Source organism: Chiloscyllium plagiosum, unplaced genomic scaffold, assembly GCF_037043375.1.
Source record: "Chiloscyllium plagiosum isolate Xiang-an unplaced genomic scaffold, Cpla_swu_hap1 HiC_scaffold_23, whole genome shotgun sequence".
In the NCBI taxonomy this organism is placed as follows: domain Eukaryota; kingdom Metazoa; phylum Chordata; class Chondrichthyes; order Orectolobiformes; family Hemiscylliidae; genus Chiloscyllium; species Chiloscyllium plagiosum.
Genome location: NW_028270161.1, coordinates 28,338,951 through 28,361,033, shown reverse-complemented (window position 1 = coordinate 28,361,033; position 22,083 = coordinate 28,338,951). Strand labels below are relative to the sequence as shown.

The 22,083-nt window shown below is 38.4% G+C and overlaps 1 protein-coding gene across 4 annotated transcripts in view; it reads left to right on the top strand.

Annotated features, from left to right (window-relative positions):
* The window catches only part of gsap (gamma-secretase activating protein), an 89,403-nt gene that overhangs the window by 5,625 nt on the left and 61,695 nt on the right, over nucleotides 1-22,083 (top strand). For all 4 annotated transcript variants that reach the window (XR_006315096.2, XM_087999512.1, XM_043713816.2 and 1 more), the window contains exons 3-8: nucleotides 4,463-4,519; nucleotides 4,618-4,687; nucleotides 4,870-4,926; nucleotides 8,571-8,659; nucleotides 20,082-20,151; nucleotides 21,395-21,444. Coding sequence is in view for 3 of the 4 variants with exons in the window: in XM_087999512.1 (XP_087855638.1) it covers nucleotides 4,463-4,519; nucleotides 4,618-4,687; nucleotides 4,870-4,926; nucleotides 8,571-8,659; nucleotides 20,082-20,151; nucleotides 21,395-21,444 (393 nt within the window). In the remaining variant the exon portion in view is untranslated. The remainder of the gene's footprint in view (nucleotides 1-4,462; nucleotides 4,520-4,617; nucleotides 4,688-4,869; nucleotides 4,927-8,570; nucleotides 8,660-20,081; nucleotides 20,152-21,394; nucleotides 21,445-22,083) is intronic.

Here is a 22,083-nt window from a genome sequence, read left to right as displayed (position 1 = left end):
TCAGAAAAATACCCTTCCACTGTCTTCTGTGACTATGCCAGTTCTGTATCTATTTTACCAGCTCACCATATATACCATGCAACTTCACCTTTTGTGCCAGCCTGTCGTTTGGGGCTTTGTCAAAGGCCTTCCTAAAGTTCATGTAGACAACATCTCCCGTCCTGCCCTCATCAATCAACTTTGTCACTTCCTCAAAAAACTCAATCCAGTTTGGAGACATGGCCTACCCTGCATAAAGCCATGTTGCCTGACATTAAGTCATCCATATTTTTACAATTCTATCCCTTAGAATTGTATCCCAAATTGCCCTACTGTTAATGTAAGGCTCACCGGCCTGTAATTTCTTGAATTATCCCTGTTGCCCTTTTTAAACAAAGGAACAATATTGGCAATTCTCCAATCTTCTATGACCTCATTTTTTGACTAAAGGGGATACAAAGATTTCATTCAAGGCTGTAGCAATTTCCTTATCAGACACACTCCACTTTCTATTAGAAAGTGAGGACTGCAGATGCTGGAGATCAAAGTCAAGCGAGTGGTGCTGGAAAAGCACAGCAGGTCAGGCAGCATCAGAGGAGCAAGAGGATCGACATTTCAGGCATAAGCCCTTCATCGTGAATATGATTCCTGAAGGGATCATGCCTGAAATGTCGATGCTGCTGCTTCTGGGATGTTGCCTGACCAGCTGTGCTTTTCCAGCACCCCACGCTTGACTCTCAGCTTTTTAAGTCGAGACCCATCAGGCCCTGGGGCCATATCAACCTTGGTGCTTTTTAAAAACCCCAACCATTTTTTAATAATGACATTCCCCAAAATACCAAAATATCAACATATCCCTATCAAGACTCCCCATCCACCATGTCCTCCTTATTTGTGAATGCAGATGCAAAGTATTTATAACCTTGCCCACATCCTCCAGCTCCATGAATGACTTCCCTCCTTTGTCATTAAATGAAGTTCACTTTCCCTAGTTACCCTCTAGCTGCTTTTAAATATGCATAAAATGCTTTGGGAGTTTCTTGAATCCAGTTTGCCAAGCAATCGCATGGCTCCTTTTAGCCCTCCTAATTCCTTGTTTGAGTTCCTTCCTGCTATCTTTGTATTCTTCAAGGGTTCTGTCTGACTTCAATTTCCTACATCTTTCATACCTTTTTATTTTTTACTAAGTTCACAATTTCTTTTATCATCCAAGGTTCGTAAATGTTGCCATTTTCATCCTTCGTTTTCACAGGAATATGCCAGTCCTGAACTCTAATCAACTGGCCTTTAAAAGATTCCCACGTGCCAGATGTGGATATAGCCTCAAACAGTCTCTCCACTTTATATTCCCTGGTTTCTGTCTAACGTTGTGCTAATTAGCCTTCCTCCAATTTAATATTTTCACTGAGGACAATGCTTATCCTTTTCTATAAGTAACTTGAGAATTTACAGAATTATGGTCACTGTTCTTGAAATATGCCCACAATGAAACTTTGATCACCTGTCTGGACTCATTTCCCCCATAGTAAAGCCCCTTCCATAGTTGCACTATTTCTATATTGTTTCAAAAAAACACCTAAAATTCTCCACACAATTTAATTTCTAGTGTTTTATCACATTCTAAATTGATACCAGAAATTTGGAGTTAAATGTTACACTGAATCCTCTATTGTGGAGAAGTGCAATGCCAAGGCCTTTCAACATTATGTTAGGTATCCTGCAATGCGTCATAGGCAACCAGTCATAACTTGAACAATGTGTAAACATTTTATCTTCAGTTCTTCAAAAAAAAAGACTTGTTGAGACCATCGCTGTTTTTCTTATTTTTGGTTTAGAAATGTCAGTTGAAGTTGAGAATCAAATCTGGAGTTTTGGAAAAGAGGAGAGGTCAAATAAATTTAAAAACCAAAAGAACACCAAAAAATTGTTTCCTTACGGGAGTTGGACTGGAAAGATAATTGTAGGTTAATTATTGACCAAAAAGCACTGCAAATGTTTTGGCACCACTGTTTTTGGCTGAGGACTGGCAGCTGATTGGCTGGCCAGTACCATTCCACTGTGAATATATTCGACATCCAATCAGAGAATACAGCTGACTGGCTGGCATTTATTGGCCAACTCTAGTTGCCCCTTGGAAAGTGGTGAGCTGCCTCGAGCCGCAGTCCATGTTCTGTAGATAGACCCACAGTACTGTTAGAGAGGGAATACCAGGATTTTGACCCAACCCAGTGACAACGAAGGAATGTAATATGTTTCGAAGTCCGAACAGTGAATGGTTTGGTGAGTGATTTGTAGGTGTGGTGTTTTGAGTTTTATTCACTTTTTTTTATATAACGTAGTTAAAGAATTATTGAAAATTTTTAGGAAAGAACCCCAATTTGTAAAATTTCAGTAAGTCTCCAGTGCTCTATGCAAGTTATTTGCATGGATTGGTGACTTTGAAATTTTAGACAAAATAGCAACCTATGTGTCTGGAATACAAAACATTGTTCAAGGATTTCTGAAGGCATAGTATTCATCGTGTAGCCATTGAAATGGCAAATTACAATTCTTTATTTTTCATTTCATTTATCCCTTAACTGCCTGTCCTTGAATTGGGGTGGTGCTTCAAGAAGATTGGGCTTCGATCATTGACATTAAGTAGGCTGCCTTGTTATTTATCCATGTTCTGCTAAATTGACATTTTATTATTTTTTCAATTAAACATAAACTTGGTATCTGATATCTGTTATTTGTCAAAACTGGTTAGGAACAACTGGGCAATTCTGAAAGTGTTTCATTTTATTGCATTGTGAATTCAGGGATATGGAGCCTGATTTGGTCTGACTTGCTGTCCCAATGTCGTAACATCGTACCCAAAAGCTTTTGCTACAATAACTAACAGATTAAAAAGTAACAAAATCTGAATGATTTAAATACCTTGAATGGATAAAATGCTTTTAAAATACACTATTCTAAGAAGAAAACACAACTTCTTTCAATCACATGCCTTGAGATTCACTGACAATACAAGATTACCGATGATGATATGTTGCAGAATCTAAATAGGTAACCGTGAATATAGACCCACAGAGCAAGGTATTAGTAAATTTATGAATTTGGAAGCAATGATCATCAAGCATTTAATACAGTAGAGAGGTGCTGACTTTTTAAATATCAGCTGAACAGCAGTGAGTTAAATAAGGCTGTAAGCATTTGATAAAATCTTCAGCCAGAAGAGACATGTGGATGGTCCATCTCAACCACCTCTGGAGGTCCCCAGCATCCCAGATGCCAGTCTTCAGTCAATTTGATTCTCTTCATATGATATTAAACAATGGCCAAAGGCACTAGACAGACAAAGTAAGGCTGTGAGTTCCCCCAACATTCTGGCAATAGTACAGAAGACTTGTGCTCCAGAGCTGCTTGTGTTTCAGTTCAGCTACAACACTGGCATTGACCTGGAAAATTGCCCAAGTTTGTCCTGTACAGGTAAACCAGGTCAAATCCAAATTGGCCAATTACCATCTCAGAAGTTTACTATGGGTAAATTGTATGACACATCTCTAGAGCAGGTGGGACTTGAATCAAGACCTCCAGATTCAGAGTTAAAATTCTTCAGGTACTGTCCTAACTATTTTCAAGTCACTCATCAATGATCTTCCCTCTTTATAAAGTCAGAAATATTTGTGCAACCATCAACAATGTTTAACAATATTAGTGACTCCTGTGTGCAATTCAGCAAGACCTAAACCATGTCTCGGCTTGAGCTGACAAGTGGCAAACAACATTCATCCCACTCAAGTGCCAGTCAAGGGCTATTTGCAAGAAGAGAGCATCTAACCAGCCATCTTTTGGCATACCATCACTGACTCTACACTATCAACATCCTGGGGGTTACTATTAACCAGAAACTGAACTGAACTTGCCATACCAGTACAGTGGCTGCAAGAGCAGGTCGGAGGCTAGGACTCCTGCAATAGGCAACTTGCTTTCTGATTTTCCCCATCTAGTAGAAGTACAATGGTACCAGCTGCATGGGAACACCACCACCTACAAGTTCCTGGTCAAGGCACACTGTCTTGAATTAGAATTATATCGCTGGGTGTGAATCTTTGAACTCCCTCCCTAGTAGCCTTATGTGTTTACGGATTTGGATTGGGTATGCAGATTGAGGTTCTGGGGTCATGATATCACAAAACATGAAGCAAAGCAGGGAAAACAAGTTATCTGTAAGATAATAACTAAAACCTATGAATGTACTTTCTGAAGTGATAGATAAATTGTAGTGTTTTGCTGAATAATATGCAATGCATTTGCTGCATGTGGTATGTTTAAATAATTCAAGTCCAGGAGTTTCATATTTTATGATCTTTGCTCATCCTGAAATTGATCACAATAGAATTATGACCAAGATTTTAAAAAATTTTTTTCAAAACACCGCTTCATATATCGTCAAAATAAGCCTTGATGTGGAAGTAGCAAAATTGTTTTTGTGTTTAAGGGTACGAAGGGAACCACTTGTATTGCCGCATATGATCCTCACAACAAGCAAAACAAGGTAACACAATTTAAGCTTTCAATATCCTAGTTTGATCAGAATGTGGAATCTTTGCTTTTTTTTTTAACCTTTTTTTTATGATGTTCATTATATTCCAGCTGCTATATGTTTTTGACAAGGAAGTACCTTTGATTAGTTGCTCTGTCAACATGGAAAGAACATTGTTGGGTAAGTGGGACAAACCTCCGCTCCTGAAATGAGTTTTTATGCTGATTATATGTCGCGTTCCTTTCAGAATTATGGTCAATCATGTTAAGATTAAAGGTCATTGCTTGAATTCAAGTTTGCTAACTGTTCATAAATGAAATTGCCTATTCTAAAAAAAATTTGATTCTCTCTGTCTTTACTAGCTGTAAGTTTTCTGCAGTTTACAAGAAGTGGTGTACCGTTTGAAACATTCAGACCAGGTATTATTCTAAACTTTGTTATTTGTAGCTATATAAAATGAACACTGCTAAAACTTTGGAATAAATTGGTCAACTCAATTTGTTTTTCAATTGATGATGTCTGTACAGTAATAATAGATCGAGGACTGGGTTTTTCGTTGAGAGATGAGAATGTCAAGCCAGAAAACTTTGTGACCTGGCAGACTTGCCTCCTTTAAAATGACCACTGACCATCATGTGTCCACTCCAGGGATGTGGGGATGGGATGGACTTGATCCTCATGTCTATGGAAGCATGGGAATGTAAGGCAGGATTGGTTGCAAGGACAATTTGTCTTCTCTGGTACTTTGGCTTAACTTTATGCATTTAGCTCTTAGCCCTCACCTCACACACCCTGACTTATGCCCTGTGTTCCCTATACTTATAATATTTTCTCTACAGTCATGTATGAGCAGATCTCAGGAGTCATACCGTTGAAACAAAGAAGAAAAATAATTTTATGTCAGTGAACCTAATTCAGTTTTCACTCAAACATACTTCACCTTGAAAAATAAACTCATTCATAAACACATTTAAAATTTAAATCCCCCTCAAGTAGTCCATCACTTGTAAAGACAAACAAAAATCTATTTTACTTACAAGATCAAAAACAGATCATGCTTTTAATTGTCAAACAAAATGTAAACATAACTCCCTGTTGAGATAAGTGGTTCTGGAACTTTTTGAAAGTCAACTGCCATTCTTAATGGACAGGGCTGTAATAAACCTTGAGAAAATTTAAACAATGGAGTCTGTTAAAATTGTATAAATGATTGATTTAATGTTTTCTAAGCTGCATCAAATGGCCTGTTCATCCAATGCAGTACAGCAGCAGGTGTTTTTTTTAAACTCAAAGTGAAAGCCACAGAATCTCCTCTCTCCAACCCCCAATATTAAAGGGCTGAGGATTTAACTAATTTCAATTCATTAAGCTTAAATAGGTCCTTCAGAAGCGTTTGCATCTTCTCCAAAAAGTTACACTTCGAACATTTCTTCTTAAATCTGCTGGAATCCAAAAATTGTGTCTTACTCTGCAGAGCAGTCAAATCCAGTACTTTTTCTGAGTTCTGATACATTGGCCCTTCTCTCTGCTAACAGAAATGGGATCTACCAAAATGGAGGCTAGCCTGGGTTCTGTTTGCCATTTCTAACCATATTCGAGGTTGTCCTGATTTGGTGAAAATTGAGTGCAAGTTTGAAGGACGTAATCTTTTATTTTTGAATATTTCCCTTCTGGGTTCAGAGTAGGAAACATTTAACTATTCCTGTTTCGGTGCAGTTTCGATCGATTTTATTTCCTAATCCATTTGAACCTTTTGAAGATAATTCCCCATGCTCAAATGATATGTGGTGAGAGAATGCTCCATCATTAATAGCCCAAAAATGGTGATATATTTGACTCTGTCTTGAAGGTATTGTGGACTCCTCACCATTCAAGATCATGTCATTGTAGATTGGATAGAATTGATTGTTGTGGTTTATTTCTGTTTTAGTATTTCATCTGTGATTTTGCAAGGGGTTTATATTGTTCAAATTAGATACAGTGCTGAATGACCATTTCTGATACAATTCTTTCAAATATTGTATTGCAAGTATATTGAAATGTTAATGAAACCATTTGTACATCATATATGAGCTGATGTAATAATAAATCATTTGAATGGTAATTATTTCATTGAGTAAGGTTATGGAAGTATGAGTATTAAAATTCTTCTGTTAGAACTATCAGGATTTTCCATGTGCACATCAAAGAAGTTTTAAACATCACTGATAAAAATGGAGATTTTGCTTTTCATTTGATACACCCACGCTGAGCGTGTTGGACGATTTTGCTTCAGTGAAAGAATGTCCCTTAGTATTGTCCGTGCATGAAACATTGACTGTCTTTAATATATTAGACACCTTGGAGCAAAAAGGTAGGGTAAGAAGGCATAAAACATGAGGTTTAGGTGCAGTAATGCCATTGTGCAGGCTGTATGTGGAAGAATAGTGAGAGATCATCGTCGTTAATTATGGTCCATTTTGCAAGAGGATGAATGAAAAGGTTGTTTGGGATTTGCAAGCATTCAAGATCAGAGAAGGATGTGGTTGATAGAGTTGATGGTTTAAATTAGGGGTGTTCAATGGCTTGAAATGGTGTCAAGGTGGATCACAATATCCCAACCATTTCATAGCCAGTAAAGGGGTACAATGTAGGAACACATCTGTTTGTCTGTGCGAGCAGTGTGATATGATAGAGAAATATGCATCTGTACAGTGAATGACATGAGACAGTGAGGTTGTTCATCTTAAGGCTTGCGTTTTCTGTAGATATCACCGGTAGACAATTGAATGGGATTAACAATATCTTCATAGACTGGTTTCTTGCTTAATTTGTCAAAGTTCTGTAAATATGAAGCAGATTGTTAGCTACGTTTTTTTTTTCCCTATCCGGTTGTCCAAGCTAGCAACCGCTAGAAACTTGTTAGCTCTGTCTGCAGAATTTCGAGAGTATTTACTATTCTGACCTGACACTACTTAGACTGTTCATTGCTGTGAGTTTCATTGGTATGTGGTACAAAATACTATTAATTAGTCTGTCAGCTTTTTGCAATTTGCATTAATTATTCTTATTTGTACCAGTAAACTTTATTTAATATTGTTCAAGACCAATGGTTTTATAAATGATATCTAACTCTGACGTGGGCTCTTGGCATGAAAAATGAGTAATATTTATGTATAATTTCAGTAGAAATTCCACACTCTAGGGTACATGTCAAGGTTTACTTAGGTATCACAAGTAAGATCCCTCTGATTATAACGATTTTTATTTCAAAGTTATTACTATTTTACCATGGCCATATTGGGTAAACTGGTCAATTAGGTAAATACACAGAAAGGAATTGTGGCATTTAGTGAACCTACTGTTTCTGGACTTATTTGCTGTTGTGAAACTTTCCATAAATAGGGATAAAAGTTGAAATCAAATGCTAGTATTGGTTTCAAAATTCTAATACATGAATAATGGAAAAATTGGAAGATTGGGGAAAGTTGCTCACATTGCTGCTCTTGTGTAATGAGGCATGGAAGTTTCTAGCTCGGATATAGTGTGTGGTGTTGGGACATCCAAGAAAATATTTTGTGCATTGCTAAATTGAAAACATGTCTTAAGTGTTCTTTTTGATGATGACTCATTTGATTTTTAGGTGAATGATACTGTATTGATTCAATGCATACCATATGTATCGAGTAACAGTAAAAGAAAAATTTGCTACTTTTTAAGGTTAAATTTGAGGTTGACTATTAGATGGATGCTACTTCTTTTGCGTTGCTGAAATTCACTCCCATCAAAATTCATACTATATCATTACCAGAAGCCCAATTGACCTCTCAGTGAATAAAGAAAGAAACCGCAACAAATTATGGTAATTTAAAAAAAACCCAGAGTGGAGTGCGACTGCCGGTACTCTGACTCATTAATGTTGATCTGCCATCTGTGAAGAACTAGGGTCAACTTTAGAAAATTTCGGATTTCCTGTCCAAAAATAGCGGGTCGACTCTTATGAGATCAACTATTGCTCGAGTATATACAGTATGTTAGTGCAATGTAATTAGCATTTCCTCACTTTCCTTGGCTTTTGTTGCAGTTTCCAGGTGTTTGACGTTATTGCTTGAGATTCATCCAGTAAATAACACGAAAGTTTTAAAAGCTGTGGACTCTCACGTCCGAGTTCAGGTATTTATCACCGTTCCATTAATTTGATTTTTATTAAGTTTAATAAAAGTAGTGACTGCCTGTCAAATACTTAGAAGTTTGCTTGGCTTTTGGTTTTTGTTTGGATAATATTTCTTAGTGTTTTTGAGTTTGGGTCATGAAAAGTGGATTTGCACTGACAAATCTCAGGAATATTTTCAGCCTGCTAACTGGCCAAAAGTGAAATACCGAACTCAAACCTGTTAGTGGGTCAGTAGTCTTCTAGGATTAGTTACTGAGCAGCATTGGCGGAGGCTAATAAGCAAGTGGCTTTTCCTTGAAATTATACATGGCTTTAGAACAAGGGGAAGAAAGTAAATTTCCGTAAAAATTGTGTCAAGTAGAACATAACAAAAGGTAAAAATATCAACATTGAAAAGTAGTAATAAAATTTAGACTAACAAGAACTTAAAAGTTAAGTGTCACAAAGCTTTTCTATCTTTTGATACCTTTTGCATTTGAGTAATAAATACAAATATTTGTCCGTTTATTTTTTTCAATGAAATAACAGGTTTGCAATGTTTTCTCTGGTCTCTGATTTGTTAGTGAGAGAGCATCTGAGGGAGTGGTGTAAAGTGTAGCATTTGTTAATACTGTTGTTAATTCTGGTTTTAGACTCTAAAGTAAAGGTTTGAGGAAACTTGAGAGCAATCAGAAATAGAAATATCCCTTCACGGGCAGGGATAAAACAGAGGGTATGCCAGTTATTGTGGAATCAAGATTCATGTGACAGCTATTATAAATGATAGCTTCAGAGCGGCATGGTGGCTCCATGCTTAGCACTGCTGCCTCACAGCGTCAGGGACCTGGGTTCAATTCCGGCTTCTGGCGACTGTGTATGTGAAGTTTGCACATTTTCCCCGTGTTTGCGTGGGTTTCCTCTGGGTTCTCTGGCTTCCTCCCACAGTCCAAAAGATGTGCAGGTCAGGTGAATTGGCCATGCTGAATTGCCCATTAGTCAGGGGTCAATGTAGGGAAATGGATCTGGATTGGTTACTCTTGGGAGGATTGGTGTGGACTTGTTGGACCAAAGGGCCTGTTTCCAAACGGTAAGCAATCTAATCTAAATTGTAGCTTTGTCTTGAGCATTTTAACATTGATGTCTAGTAAAGATAACTTGAAAAGGACAAGTATTGGCAGAGATCACGAGGGATGGCTGATTGCTGAAGACAAAGCAGCACATTGTATGTTATGTTGTATTGGGCATTAGGGTTTGGAGTATATTTTGAGACAAGTGTGTTGTACATTTCTTTCTTTCTGCCAGAATAGCAGTAAATGAACACTATCAGATGGGAAAGGATCATGACAGCCAAAGAAGATCTGGCAAAATACATTGTAAAGAGGACCTTCTAGAGTGGCTGAAGAACTAAATCTACGTAATCTGGCCCTCTCAGCACTTAATTGGTTAGATGATAAAATTGTTCCAGGGCCAAAATTTTCTATGGCTTGGAAAATAGGTCCCATTTAATGTTGAGGCCAATTGGAGAGTAAACTAACATATCGCATATCCCTTTCTATAGACTACTTTTTCTTAAAACAAAAGAATTGTCAGGTCTCCAGTAAAAGTAACATACACAAAATCACAAAATTTAAAATGGGAACTGAGGCAAATGTCTGCAAGCCATGTACATGTTTAATCTCTTTTACTAGAAAGTTTAGTTACAAAAATGACATGATTTGTTGGTGCAACTTGTTGGACTTGGTTTGTTTGTAGAAAATCCGTTTCATGTGAAATTGCTGAAAAGAGATTAGGATTCCTTTTAAGCATGTCTTTAGTTCATAAATGTAAATAATTATGTAATCCTAATCTGACTTTGAAGAGGTGTGCTGAGTTCTCTTAGTTTCCAGAGAAAGACTGCAGGCTGTCGTCCCTGTTCCCTAAAGTTAGCAGTGTCATTTTTAATATCGATTTTGTTGTATGGGTAGGGAGTTGCTTGCAGTCCACTCAGCAGGCTCAACAAGCATATCTTGCATTCTGTGGATGGTCTTCCTGAAATGGTTAATTGTGGGAATATAATCAAAATATGTTTCATAAATATGACAAATACACAGCTGGAACAAATTAGCAGGTCTTGGCAGCATCTGTGAAGAGAGAAACAGAGTTAACATTTTGAGTACATTTTGACTCTTTCAGAGTCTTCGGTTCACATGTTTTAAATATGCACTTCAGACCACAGTCCTTCATTTGTTTACCATGCAGAGGAAAATAAATAGAGTTGTTGGTTTACTTTGAGCAACTGTGCAAAGGGCCAGCTGAATGTGGTAGATATGTTTCAGTTTCACAATGTATATCATTTTTGGCCCTTATTAGTTTTATTTGATCTTTAGCTAGACGGAAAACATGGCATAGAAGATAAAAATGTTCTGTCCATTTGTTAGAAACTGTCATGCAGTCACAAGAAAATGGTAATGGTTTTGAACCTGACCAGATCTTGCTTAAATGATGGTTGAATATATAATGTTGATTTAGATGACGTTTAACTACTCGTTATTGGAAGGAAAGATTATTGAAAGTTTATTAAAGAATTAGCTTGGCTTATGCCAAGTTCAGAATCCACTTTGTGGTTGGTTTGTCTGTCAGCTGCTTTGGTCAATGTTGGAACCTGTTTTTTTTTCCTCTCTCTTTAATTGGTGATTTTCATGCTGCTGTGCTTTTCACTTCATTTTTATGGGTTTATAGTCTCTGTTTTAGTAGAAGAAAAGAATAATAGGAGTGGTGCACATTTAACTGAAGTCAGTTTTGAGGAGGAGAAATGTGTGTACAGTATAAAATTAGAAAAACAAACCTGATGCCTGTTGAGCTTACAACATATTGTTCCAGGAAACTGTCCCAAATACATTCTATGAATTCTTCCTCATGGTTACCTCTGCTAATTTGACTATGCCAAGTGGGTTTTCAATAGCTTAATTTTACTGTGTTAACAATACAGAGATAAAAAGGGTGATGGAGTTTGGTTATCTGTCTCTGTTATAATGCTTTTTTTCAAAAGCTGCTGTGAATGCTGCCATATCCTCCTCCTTTTCAAGTGTACATTTCCCCTCTCCCAAACCTTACATCCCTCCAAATTAGTTTAAAACACTGTCTCTACCTGGTTAACTAATTCGCCAGGACAATGGTTCCAGTATTGTTCAAGTGAAGCCTGTCACACCAGAACAGATTCCTTCTACCCCAATAACGGGCTTTTGTGGTGCAGTGGTGGTGTCCCTGCTTGAGCCAGGAGTCCCAAGTTGGAGTCTCATTTGCTACAAAGGTGTATGATAACATCCTTGAACAGGTTGATTAGAAAATATCTACCATGGTACTGGTGCCAGTGCCCAATTGACCTTTTATAGGTGTCTCCAAGTTTGGTATTTCTTGGTGAGTAATTTGTGTCCTGTTTTAGCACCTGGTTCTCATTATAGTTACGGTTATGATTATATTTTTATCATACGTGCCAACTTTTTCAGTGCAATGCTGGCATTAACCACAGAAGACTTATTGTTCCTCCCAACAGGTTCTGACAAGCCAAGATGACATCACTTGCATTCAAAGAACAGATTGCTATCTGGATCACAAAAGCCAGGCAAATTAAACAGCATAGGGATTCCGAAATTAACATTGCAAAAACAATTTTTTTAAAATAGTCAATCATTTGTCTAAAAGATATGTCAAAGTAGCTTATTCTGTGCTACTGAGTTAAACCTGAACAGTTTATTATCTGTTTTATTGAAGGCATGATTTTGTTGTCTAGTTTTAAATTATGATAGCTTGTCACCAGGGATCCACATTGCTTTTGGCAAACAGTACTTGTTTTAGCGTTCTTCTATTTCTATCTGAATATGGTTTAGTAAAGAAGAATGTTCTTTGAACTCTGGTATGGCTTCTACATGCAAAACATCACTATAGTCACCTTTACCTCTTCTCCATGTTGCCTATTGAGATGGAGCCATTAGGATTTAAAATGTGATCATACCTTGTGTTACCAATATATATAATCAGGGTCTTCTGGTGAGGTCTGCTTGCAAGGAAGTGTGGCAGGTTGAGGTAGATATAAAGATGAGTAGAGACAACTCAGCCCAAAACACACTCTTGTTTTTTTTCTGTAAAAGTAGCGTAATTCCAATGTAGGGGCCCGGAATGTTTTTCATTCGATAAGAGTGCTACTTGCAGATCAGGGTCTGTTGTCCATCCTGAATCGCCCTCAAAGATGTTTTGGAACAGCTGGTATTCTGCTATTGGTACGCTCTTGGTGAGGTTAAGGAGGAAGTTCCAAGATTTTGACTTGAAGGAATGGCAGTCATTTGTTTTCTGGTGTAAGTCAGATGTACAAGGGTCAAGCGTTCTACATGGTGTGTTCAACAAGTCTGGTATGCAGGTGAAGAGTTGGCATGCTTTCTGCTTTTATGTGCAAGTTTGCTTCTCAACATCAGCCTGCATTGCTGTCTGATAGCAATGCAATAAAGAGGCAAATATGTTAATCTCTGGCTGTTAGTCAGTACCTCTCCATTGACAAGTTCTCAGCTGTGACTCCTCATGGTAACTGAGACCCCAGAACACAGATTTAACAGAATGTTAACAGGTTTTGCCTCCAGGTATGTCATGCAAATTCCCAAGTGGACACACTGGTGCTTATTAAGTACATTCTCAGCTCTGAACAAATATTTCCACTGCAATACAGACATCTTGAGATAAGGCTGAGGGAATAAATCTTGGGAAGACGATGTCCCAGTGGTATTATCACTGAACTGTTAATCCAGAGACCCAGCTAATGTTCGAATCCCACCATGGCAAAAGATGGAATTTGAATTCAATAAATATCTGTAATTAAGAATCTAATGACGACTATAAATCCATTGCCAATTGTCAGAAAAACCCATCTGGTTCACTAATGCCCTTTAGGGAAGGGAGCTGCTATCCTTACCTGGTCGGGCCTCCATGTGACTCCAGACCACAGCAATGTGGTTGACTCTCCACTGCCCTCTGGGCAATTAGGGATGGGCAATAAATGCTGCCTAGCCAGCGACACCTTCATCCTGTTAAAGAATAAAGAACAGATTTTGGATGGAGCCCAGAGGCATACTGACATTCAAACATGTCGTCATTCTGACAGCACCTCTAACCAAGCCTGTATTAAATGTGGTGCTTTGTATTCCTTTGGACTCCAGTAAAGGGGAGAACCTGATGGTTGAGCAGCTCTGGAATTTTCATCAATTTTGCTCAGTGGTCTGGAGGGGACACTTCAGTCTTAGTACAGAGCAACATGAGGGACAGCGGTTATGAATAATGAACTCAACTTAATGGCATGGAGAATGGGTGCAACATGCTGTCTCCGATGTTGAATAAACTGTTGTATCCCATGTGGGCATCCACCTGAAGTCGAGCACTCCATGATTAGTTAACTGCTGACCCTCCAAATGGACACTGGGGTGTTCAAGAGTTTCCCCTCATGGTGGGGTGAGGGAGGGAAATGAGGATCCAGAAACAGAAGCATTTAGACCCTTATTGACATCCTCTCACCCTCCTATATGTCCAGAAGTAAAACCTGGTCCTGTATTGCAGAAGGAAATTGCTGAGGACCCTGTGCTTAAAATATCCATTCACTCCACTTGCCAATCCAGCACCTGTTCTTATTGAGGATTCGATGATGTTTTTAGTGGCACTGATGATTCTGACCTATAGAGGCTGACAATTTGGAAGGTTATTAGAAGAAGCTAGTAGAAACAAAAAATACTCCACCGAGTAAGAAGAGGGAGTAGAGAAAGCAGAGACCAGCAAAACATAAACGTTCCCAGCTCACTGTTTTCTCCTGCAAACAATGTGGCAGAGGCTGTGACCAGAGGGAAGCCTGAGCTGCACCAGGTGATGCTAACACACAACCACTATGGTGCAAACCGTCACCTTTTATAGTAACGTGCTTGTTGCCAACTGTGTTAAATTGAACTAAGACTGACGACTGTCAAAAGATGTTCCTGCCTCAAAGGAATGATAGGATAATGGGGACAAAAGCTGCTGATGTTTGTACCAGAATTGCACCTTATCTAAACTTGTTTTCCTCCTTATTTAAATAAAGCAGGCATTATTGATTTTGTTAATTAAGGAAGTGGTTGAACACACTGGCTTTAAAAATCCAAATGTGTCTGAAACAATATTTTACATAGTAGGGAACTATATCATGCTTGATTTATCTTTGTCTTGAGGCACACAAAGCTTGCAGTTATCAGACCTGGTTATCCATGAGTGACATTGGGCTGCTCATTTGTCATAAATGTTGAATGGCTGGTGTAGGGGAAATAACGTGGTCATGTGGGTCCTTTTTTTTTTAAATGTCAAATAACTCCGTGGTAGTGTATGAGATGTGTGTGCCGGGGAGCACTCTGCACATGCGTTGAAACTCGCATTTTTTTTCTGTCTGGGGAAGCTGGCATATTTTCTGGGAAGATTATGTTCCTGTGGCCTTTGGAATTGCTCTGGTGAAGGGGCATCTTGTATGCTCCATTTGTAGACAGTTTTCAAGAGTTGTCGGCCCATGCCTCCCAGAGTTGAGTGAATTTTGGCACGAAATGCTCAGCTCTTTATATGCAAGGCTGCTTGTATGGGTCATTTCTACATTAATCAGGTTAGTAGACAGAGATATACTTTAATGAGTGCTCCCGTTGACAGCACCAAGAATTATTCCAGAAACTGGCAGATTAGCTGAGGTTGTACTTTTCCACCGAGTTTGTATGAATAGGGTTAGAATAATTGCTTTAGTGATTTTCTGCCCTCTTTTCTTGGTGCTGCCTGTAGCAGGGTTTTTATGTTGATGTCTACAAATTTGTAGGTCAGTGGGTTCAAGTGCTACAAATGGATCTTTTGGGCATAGAGAGGGAAAAACACAAGTCCCTCTTTGGTCTGTTTTTTTTTTAAAATGCAGAATGTGAAAACTACTTCATTTTTCCAGTATACTTTCTCTTTGCCCATGAAAGCACTGAGTCTGATTGTACTATATTTCCCTTAGTACCAACAGTCTTTGATGCTTTTTCCAAGTGGGTTGACTTTTTCCCTGAATAAATCTAATCTATTCCTTCTTCGTTCAATTTCCCTTTTGTTTTTAACCTATCCTCCCACTAGTCCAGAGTCACCTGAGGCCATCTATTGTGCCCCAAAATGTAGGCCTGACTGAGACAAGCAATCTCTGAGCAGCTGGGAACAAAACAGTATGATCTCAGTGACTTCATTCTGCAGTGGATAATGTATTAACTGAGTAGAAGCAGAAATCATTGACTGTGGTGCACTCTGTGATGTAGCTGACATGGTTCGCTAGCTGGCAATATGTGCAAGCTGAGAGGAGTGAGGGTAGCAGTGCTAAATGGGTGACATGTAAAGCTCTGACTGTTGGGTTGTAAATTTTTTTTGAGGATACTGTTGGTTTTTGTGGTGCATTGAGCATGTCTGAAGTGAGTAATATAATGGATGGAATATGGCTTTACCTCGATCTTGATCACTTATGTGAGGTCACTGAAAGTCTTATGACAGTACGTCCAGGTCATGAGGATGCTCGATGATATCTGCTCCCAATTCAGAGATTTTCTGGTGGCATCTTGGCCACTGGTATTCTCCCTTTGACCAGAGCCTTCAGTGAAGCATTGAAAAATCTTTAGAGATCAGTCTGTTCCACAGAGTGTCTTTGTTTTGCTTTGTTTTTTCAGGTCAGGAACATAAGAGCAAGAGTTGGCAATTCAATGAAATCGTAGCTGATCTTTTGATTTTTAACTCTGTTTTCACACATTATCTCTTGTCTCTTGATGTTTTTAATATATGCAAGTCCATTGATCTTGGTCTTGATCATACTCAATGAGCCTCAATGGACCCCAGAAGCAGTGAATTTCAAAGATTTGCCAGCCTCTGAATGAAGAAATTACTCCTCACCTCAGTCCCCATGGCTTCCCATTTAACCTGAGAGTTTTGTCCTCCTGATTCTAGAACCAGCCCTCCATGCTAGGGGCTCTATACTCATGCATTGACTTTCCAGTGATGGTCAAATGACAATGTGTTTCCTATTCAAGAGGTGCAGGCTGTCTTTAAGAAGTTTCAGTTGGTTCTAACCTATTACAAGTTTGGATCCTCACACCATGGATGAGCTGTGCAGCCATTTTGTAGAATCATGTGTGCTGGCTTGACTGTATAATCATGATAATGAGAAGTGAGCACAACATTGACATGAATCAAAAGCAGTGGCTAGCTTCATGATTCCCATAGCAATTTTTGGTGGTTATCGACTTTCACAGCATTGTTACAGGAGTGCAAAAATGTTACCTTTAATTATGTCCAAAAAAGTGCTTTGGCAGTTTTAAAAGTTTTGGTCCCTTTTTGACCCTATGTTTATTGAGCTAACAGGATAGACTTTCAAACTCTGGTCCCCTGGGTTATGCATAGACAAGGACCCACAGCAATTGTATAATTTCTTTTACACTTATGATGAAACAGATTGTGGTTTGTCGAGCACTTTAAGCTCTCATTAATGTAATTATGTATTTACTTCATAAGTAAAAGTATGTCCCAGGTATTCCCATGACCAGAGTGGCAGTATAATCTGAGGCTCCATGGGACTCTGGAATGCTTGATAGAGCTGGATCTGTGGGAATTGCCTGGAAAGTTTTTCATTACTTTGCAATGGGCAATTTCCCAGCATTTGAAATCATGTGGAAAGGTCCTTTTTACAGTCTGAGGCATCTGATTTAAAGCTTACCTGAATTGGAACTTGATTGTCCAGTAAAGGTTGGAGGATTAAGAACCTACTCTAACTGCTGGGTAACTGTGTTAAAACTGAAGTCTCCATTCTTATCAGGTATAGTGGGACAACAGTTATATGTTCAACAGCTCAAAAAGGTAATCAATGGACGATCCAAATGCATTCACCAGATTCCTGAGTGAAAACTTTCTTTAAGGTCACTCCAAGTCAAACTAGTGCTCTGGGAGGATGTAACTCTCTCAAAGGCAAAGTGATTATTCCACAGAGCCTGTATTGAGATATCCTTGATATTATACATGCAGGTAACATGAGCACAGCGAAAAAAAAACCGCAAGATTAGCATATGAGGCATCAATAAGGCCATTGATCAACTGAAAGTTGTTGTGCAAAACATTATTGTTGTGGTTGATGGAATTTAGAGAGAACCTTTTATTCCACATGAGATTCCTTTTGAGCAATGGTGCAAAATCATAACTGATATGTTCCATGTCCAAGGTGATAACTACATGCTGGTGTCTGACTATTTCCCACCTTTATTGTGAGACCAATCAAAGATACCACAAGTGCAGCAGTTGTTGACTCATTGACTGCCATATTTTGTATATTGATAGTCCTCAACCAAGTGTGTCCAACAATGGTCTATAGTACATTTGTACACCCTTCCAAGATATCTGGGAAGTGGGATGGGCATCACATGATCTCCTGTCTGCATTATCGTCCATAATGATCTTGCAAGAACACACTGCTTGTGTGAAGTCCATGATCAGAGATCTTAGCAACTTGTTTCTCATTTATAGATTAACAAATTAAATCTCCATGCTCCTCCTCAAGGCAATGGTTTTCCTTCACCAGCAGCACTCTTGTGTAGAAGGCAGATCCCTACAGTTCTCCAGTTACACAATCTTACCACCTAGCTACCTGTACACTATGCATTGCCAGAAAGAAGAGGGAAATTGTTTTAACAGCATTCATCAAAGAGCATGTAAGCAGTTTCCCAAGTTGAACAAGGCATTAGAGTTTGAGATCTTTGTACAAATATGTGGGTCCATGGGAAGATGTGATCATGTTGTTTAGAGCCCAGATCATATAACATTGTCACAAATAATGGTCAAATTCAAGGACAAATCGATGATACATTTGACTTTTACACAACTGACCATCTATTATCAGATGATTTATCTGAAACTGAAAGTATTCTGCATGACAATAGCCAGGTATTGTTAATGGATGATGCTCATCATCCACAATGACAGACAGCACCCCGCAGAGTGAAGCTTTGTGGCTGAGTTGTGATAATTGTATAAAGACTGTAAGGACTGGAATTGTATAAGTTGCATTGTACATCTGCTAAATCATTCCTCAACGAATAAAGGGAATGTGACAATGTGCATCTCTGTGTATATTTATCAGAACAGGTTTTCTGCCCTTTAAATGGAAGAAAGGGGATGTTAGATTACTACACAGATCTCCAATGCCTTTTGAGATAGTTGGATGGCAGAACAATACTTAACACCTTAATATCTTTCTTACTGTAGATTCCAAGACTTAGTGGGCGGCACGGTGGCACAGTGGTTAGCACTGCTGCCTCACAGCGCCTGAGACCCAGGTTCAATTCCCGCCTCAGGCGACTGACTGTGTGGAGTTTGCACGTTCTCCCCGTGTCTGCGTGGGTTTCCTCCGGGTGCTCCGGTTTCCTCCCACAGTCCAAAGATGTGCAGGTCAGGTGAATTGGCCATGCTAAATTGCCCATATTGTTAGGTAAGGGGTAAATGTAGGGGTATGGGTGGGTTACGCTTTGGCGGGTCGGTGTGGACTTGTTAGGCTGAAGGGCCTGTTTCCACACTGTAATGTAATCTAATGTAATCTAAAAACTTGATAGTTTGTCAATTTTCAAGCAGCCAGCTAGCTAGTCAGCCAACCATAAAAGTAATCATATAAGTTACCATCTAATTAAGGACAGACTGTGTGTGTGTGTGTACGTGTATGGGATGTTACATTAGGGCAAATAATTAGATGTTAATAAACTTCCAGATATCCAGCACAATATGAACCCATATCTTTGTGATATGTTACATGGGCTGACAAAAATAGAAAACCACAAAGCACATTATGCCAGCTGTAACCACTTGGTCAGTGATTGATGACAACCTGAAGTTGTAACTCTTTCACCTAACTTACATATTCATCTTTTCAGAACAGCTGTCAAAGTGTCTGTGAAATCAGTAACAGAGAATACAGCACTCTGTGCTGTAAAAGAGGCATTTATTATTTACTCTGGTAGGTTGAAGCATTACTGGACAGGTTTGTAACAGAATAGCTCTGTCTAGGAACCTTCATTGAGGAAGTTGTGAAAATGTAAATGGGTAATTTTTAATCTAACTAGAATTGGAAATAGGGGTTCTGATACAAATTGCAATATCTAGAGTACTGTTTTTAAATTTTGGCTTCTAAAATATTTTGTAAAATTACACTAAATAATCCAGTAGGACTTGCTTAGGCTAAAGTGAAGAATTAAGGGGCTTTCTATTTTTGTTGAAATACTGTTTAGTATGTCATTTGGAAAGCTGCACACTTGGATGTTTGTCTCTGTTACTGCAAATATTTTGTATAACTAAATATGCTTACCTTTTACAAAATTAATTCCAGCATGTTTCAGAATATTTGTCTATTTTTAACCAAGTTTACTTTTGCAGTTTGTCTATCCCACTTCAGATGCAAAGCTATTTCCTGAAAACCACCTGCTGGTAATTTCTGAGGATGGATGTAAGTGGTTCATTCAAACTGATTTTGTTTTGGAAGGGAAAATGCAAGCAAGTACCTGTACAGTACAGTGAAGTGTTGTGCATGTTTCTGTACACAGGCTCTCCCAGCATTTTTGGAGAGGGAGTGGGCCAACCTCTTTGAGTAATCTCTGGGGATATAGAAATCCTGATTTTTAATGGCTGGTCCTCATGATCGTTTTGTTTTTTAAGAAAAAGCTCCTTTTCCTACTCGAGCATGTTGACAGGTTGGCTAACTGCTAGATGAGAATGTCAGTGGTAGAAAACTGTGTAGTTGTAGTTGGTCTCTGGCACCCATGATAGATCATGGCAAGCAAATATTGGACCAGCCACCATAAGGGAAAGTTCATGGGGCAACATTATGGCAAGTTAGTGAGGGGTTGGAATGAAAACAGGAAGAGTGGAGGTGAGGGCACACATGTGGGTAACTATTGTGGTGTCAATGAGGGAGGCTGGAATAGCAATAAAGAGAGAGAGTAGACCACATTTGCTGGGAATGTGCAAAGAAACTCGAGAAATATTGGGTGGGTAAACCATGGGAGAGGATTTATTCACAAGTTCTGGGAACACTTTTTTTTGTTTCTCCTGGCCTGTAAACAAGGATACAAAAATACATTGATTAAGCAGTTTTGGTCAAATTGCCACATACAGAAGTTATTGTAAATAAATTGAATAACTTTCAAGATGTTGCTTTCAGAGCCTACATCTGATTGGCTCAAGTGTTGCATCCATAAAATAGTAATAAATGGCCACTAAAAGAATAGGAAACTTAAGTAAGAACTATTTTTGTTTTAAGAAAATACAGGGAAATACTGCCAATTGTTTTCCTCTAGACCTGAAGTTTGGTATTAACAAGCAGTTGTCAATATACAAATTTTCATTATCAAGTATTGACCTCTAATTTTCTTCATAATATGTTTACTTTCTAGTTTAAATACTGCTTGACCATTTTTTAAATAAGTGACATTTATACATCATGTACCATCGTACCTTTGTAGTTTTACAAAATGTACTTATCCCCTCCCTTATAGTTAAGAGAGATGGTGAGTCTCTTATGTAACATCTCTAACTACAGTGACTTCATTTATTTATCTGACAGGTATAATATTTTGTTATGACATAACAGTTTCATGACTGCATCTAAGCACCAGAATGTTGTCTTTTTAACCAGAATTATGTATACCCAACAAAATCTGCACATCCTGTCTTTTTTCTTTCTTGTTCAGGCATTGAGCATATTCTCGTACGAGTGATTATTGAAGAAGGTTACAGAGTGGTAAGCTGTGAAATCTGTGGTATAAGGTAGAAGGTTATTGTATATTAGAGTTGCAATATGCTTTAAAGAAAAAAAATGAACAAAGCCAGTCAGATTTGGTTGTCAATTCTGGTAATTTTTTTTTTTAAATACTGATTTAGAGTTGTATCTGCAACAATTTCACTGTATTTTACAATGGAAAGGGTAGAAATGTCCCATGAAATGAACTGAATTCCTAGAGATAATTTGGATTTAGAAATTGTTTTGAAGACTTTTGTCAGGGCAAGCTGATCACTAACAAGAAGTAGTTTTAGTAAAATGTAACTTTGCATGCTTTAAGTTTATTACTCATGATGAGATCCACTTCCTATGTATCCAGTTGTACCAGGGACGGTAGTCTTTTCAGTGAAATGTAACATTCAGTGCACGCTCAGTTCAAGAGTTGCTCAGTGGCAACTTAGTATTGCATGGTAGCAGGAACGGGACTTGTTGCAAGTTTTTTCAATAGGTTATTCAGGGTCACCAGAAGATTTCAAAAGATTAGAGACAGCAGCTGAAGGTCTTAGTATGTGAAGGGGCAAGAGAAGCAATCTCCATATAGTTGGTTCCGCTATAATGCACATTTCTTCAACACAAATTGGCTATAACCTGATTGAAGAA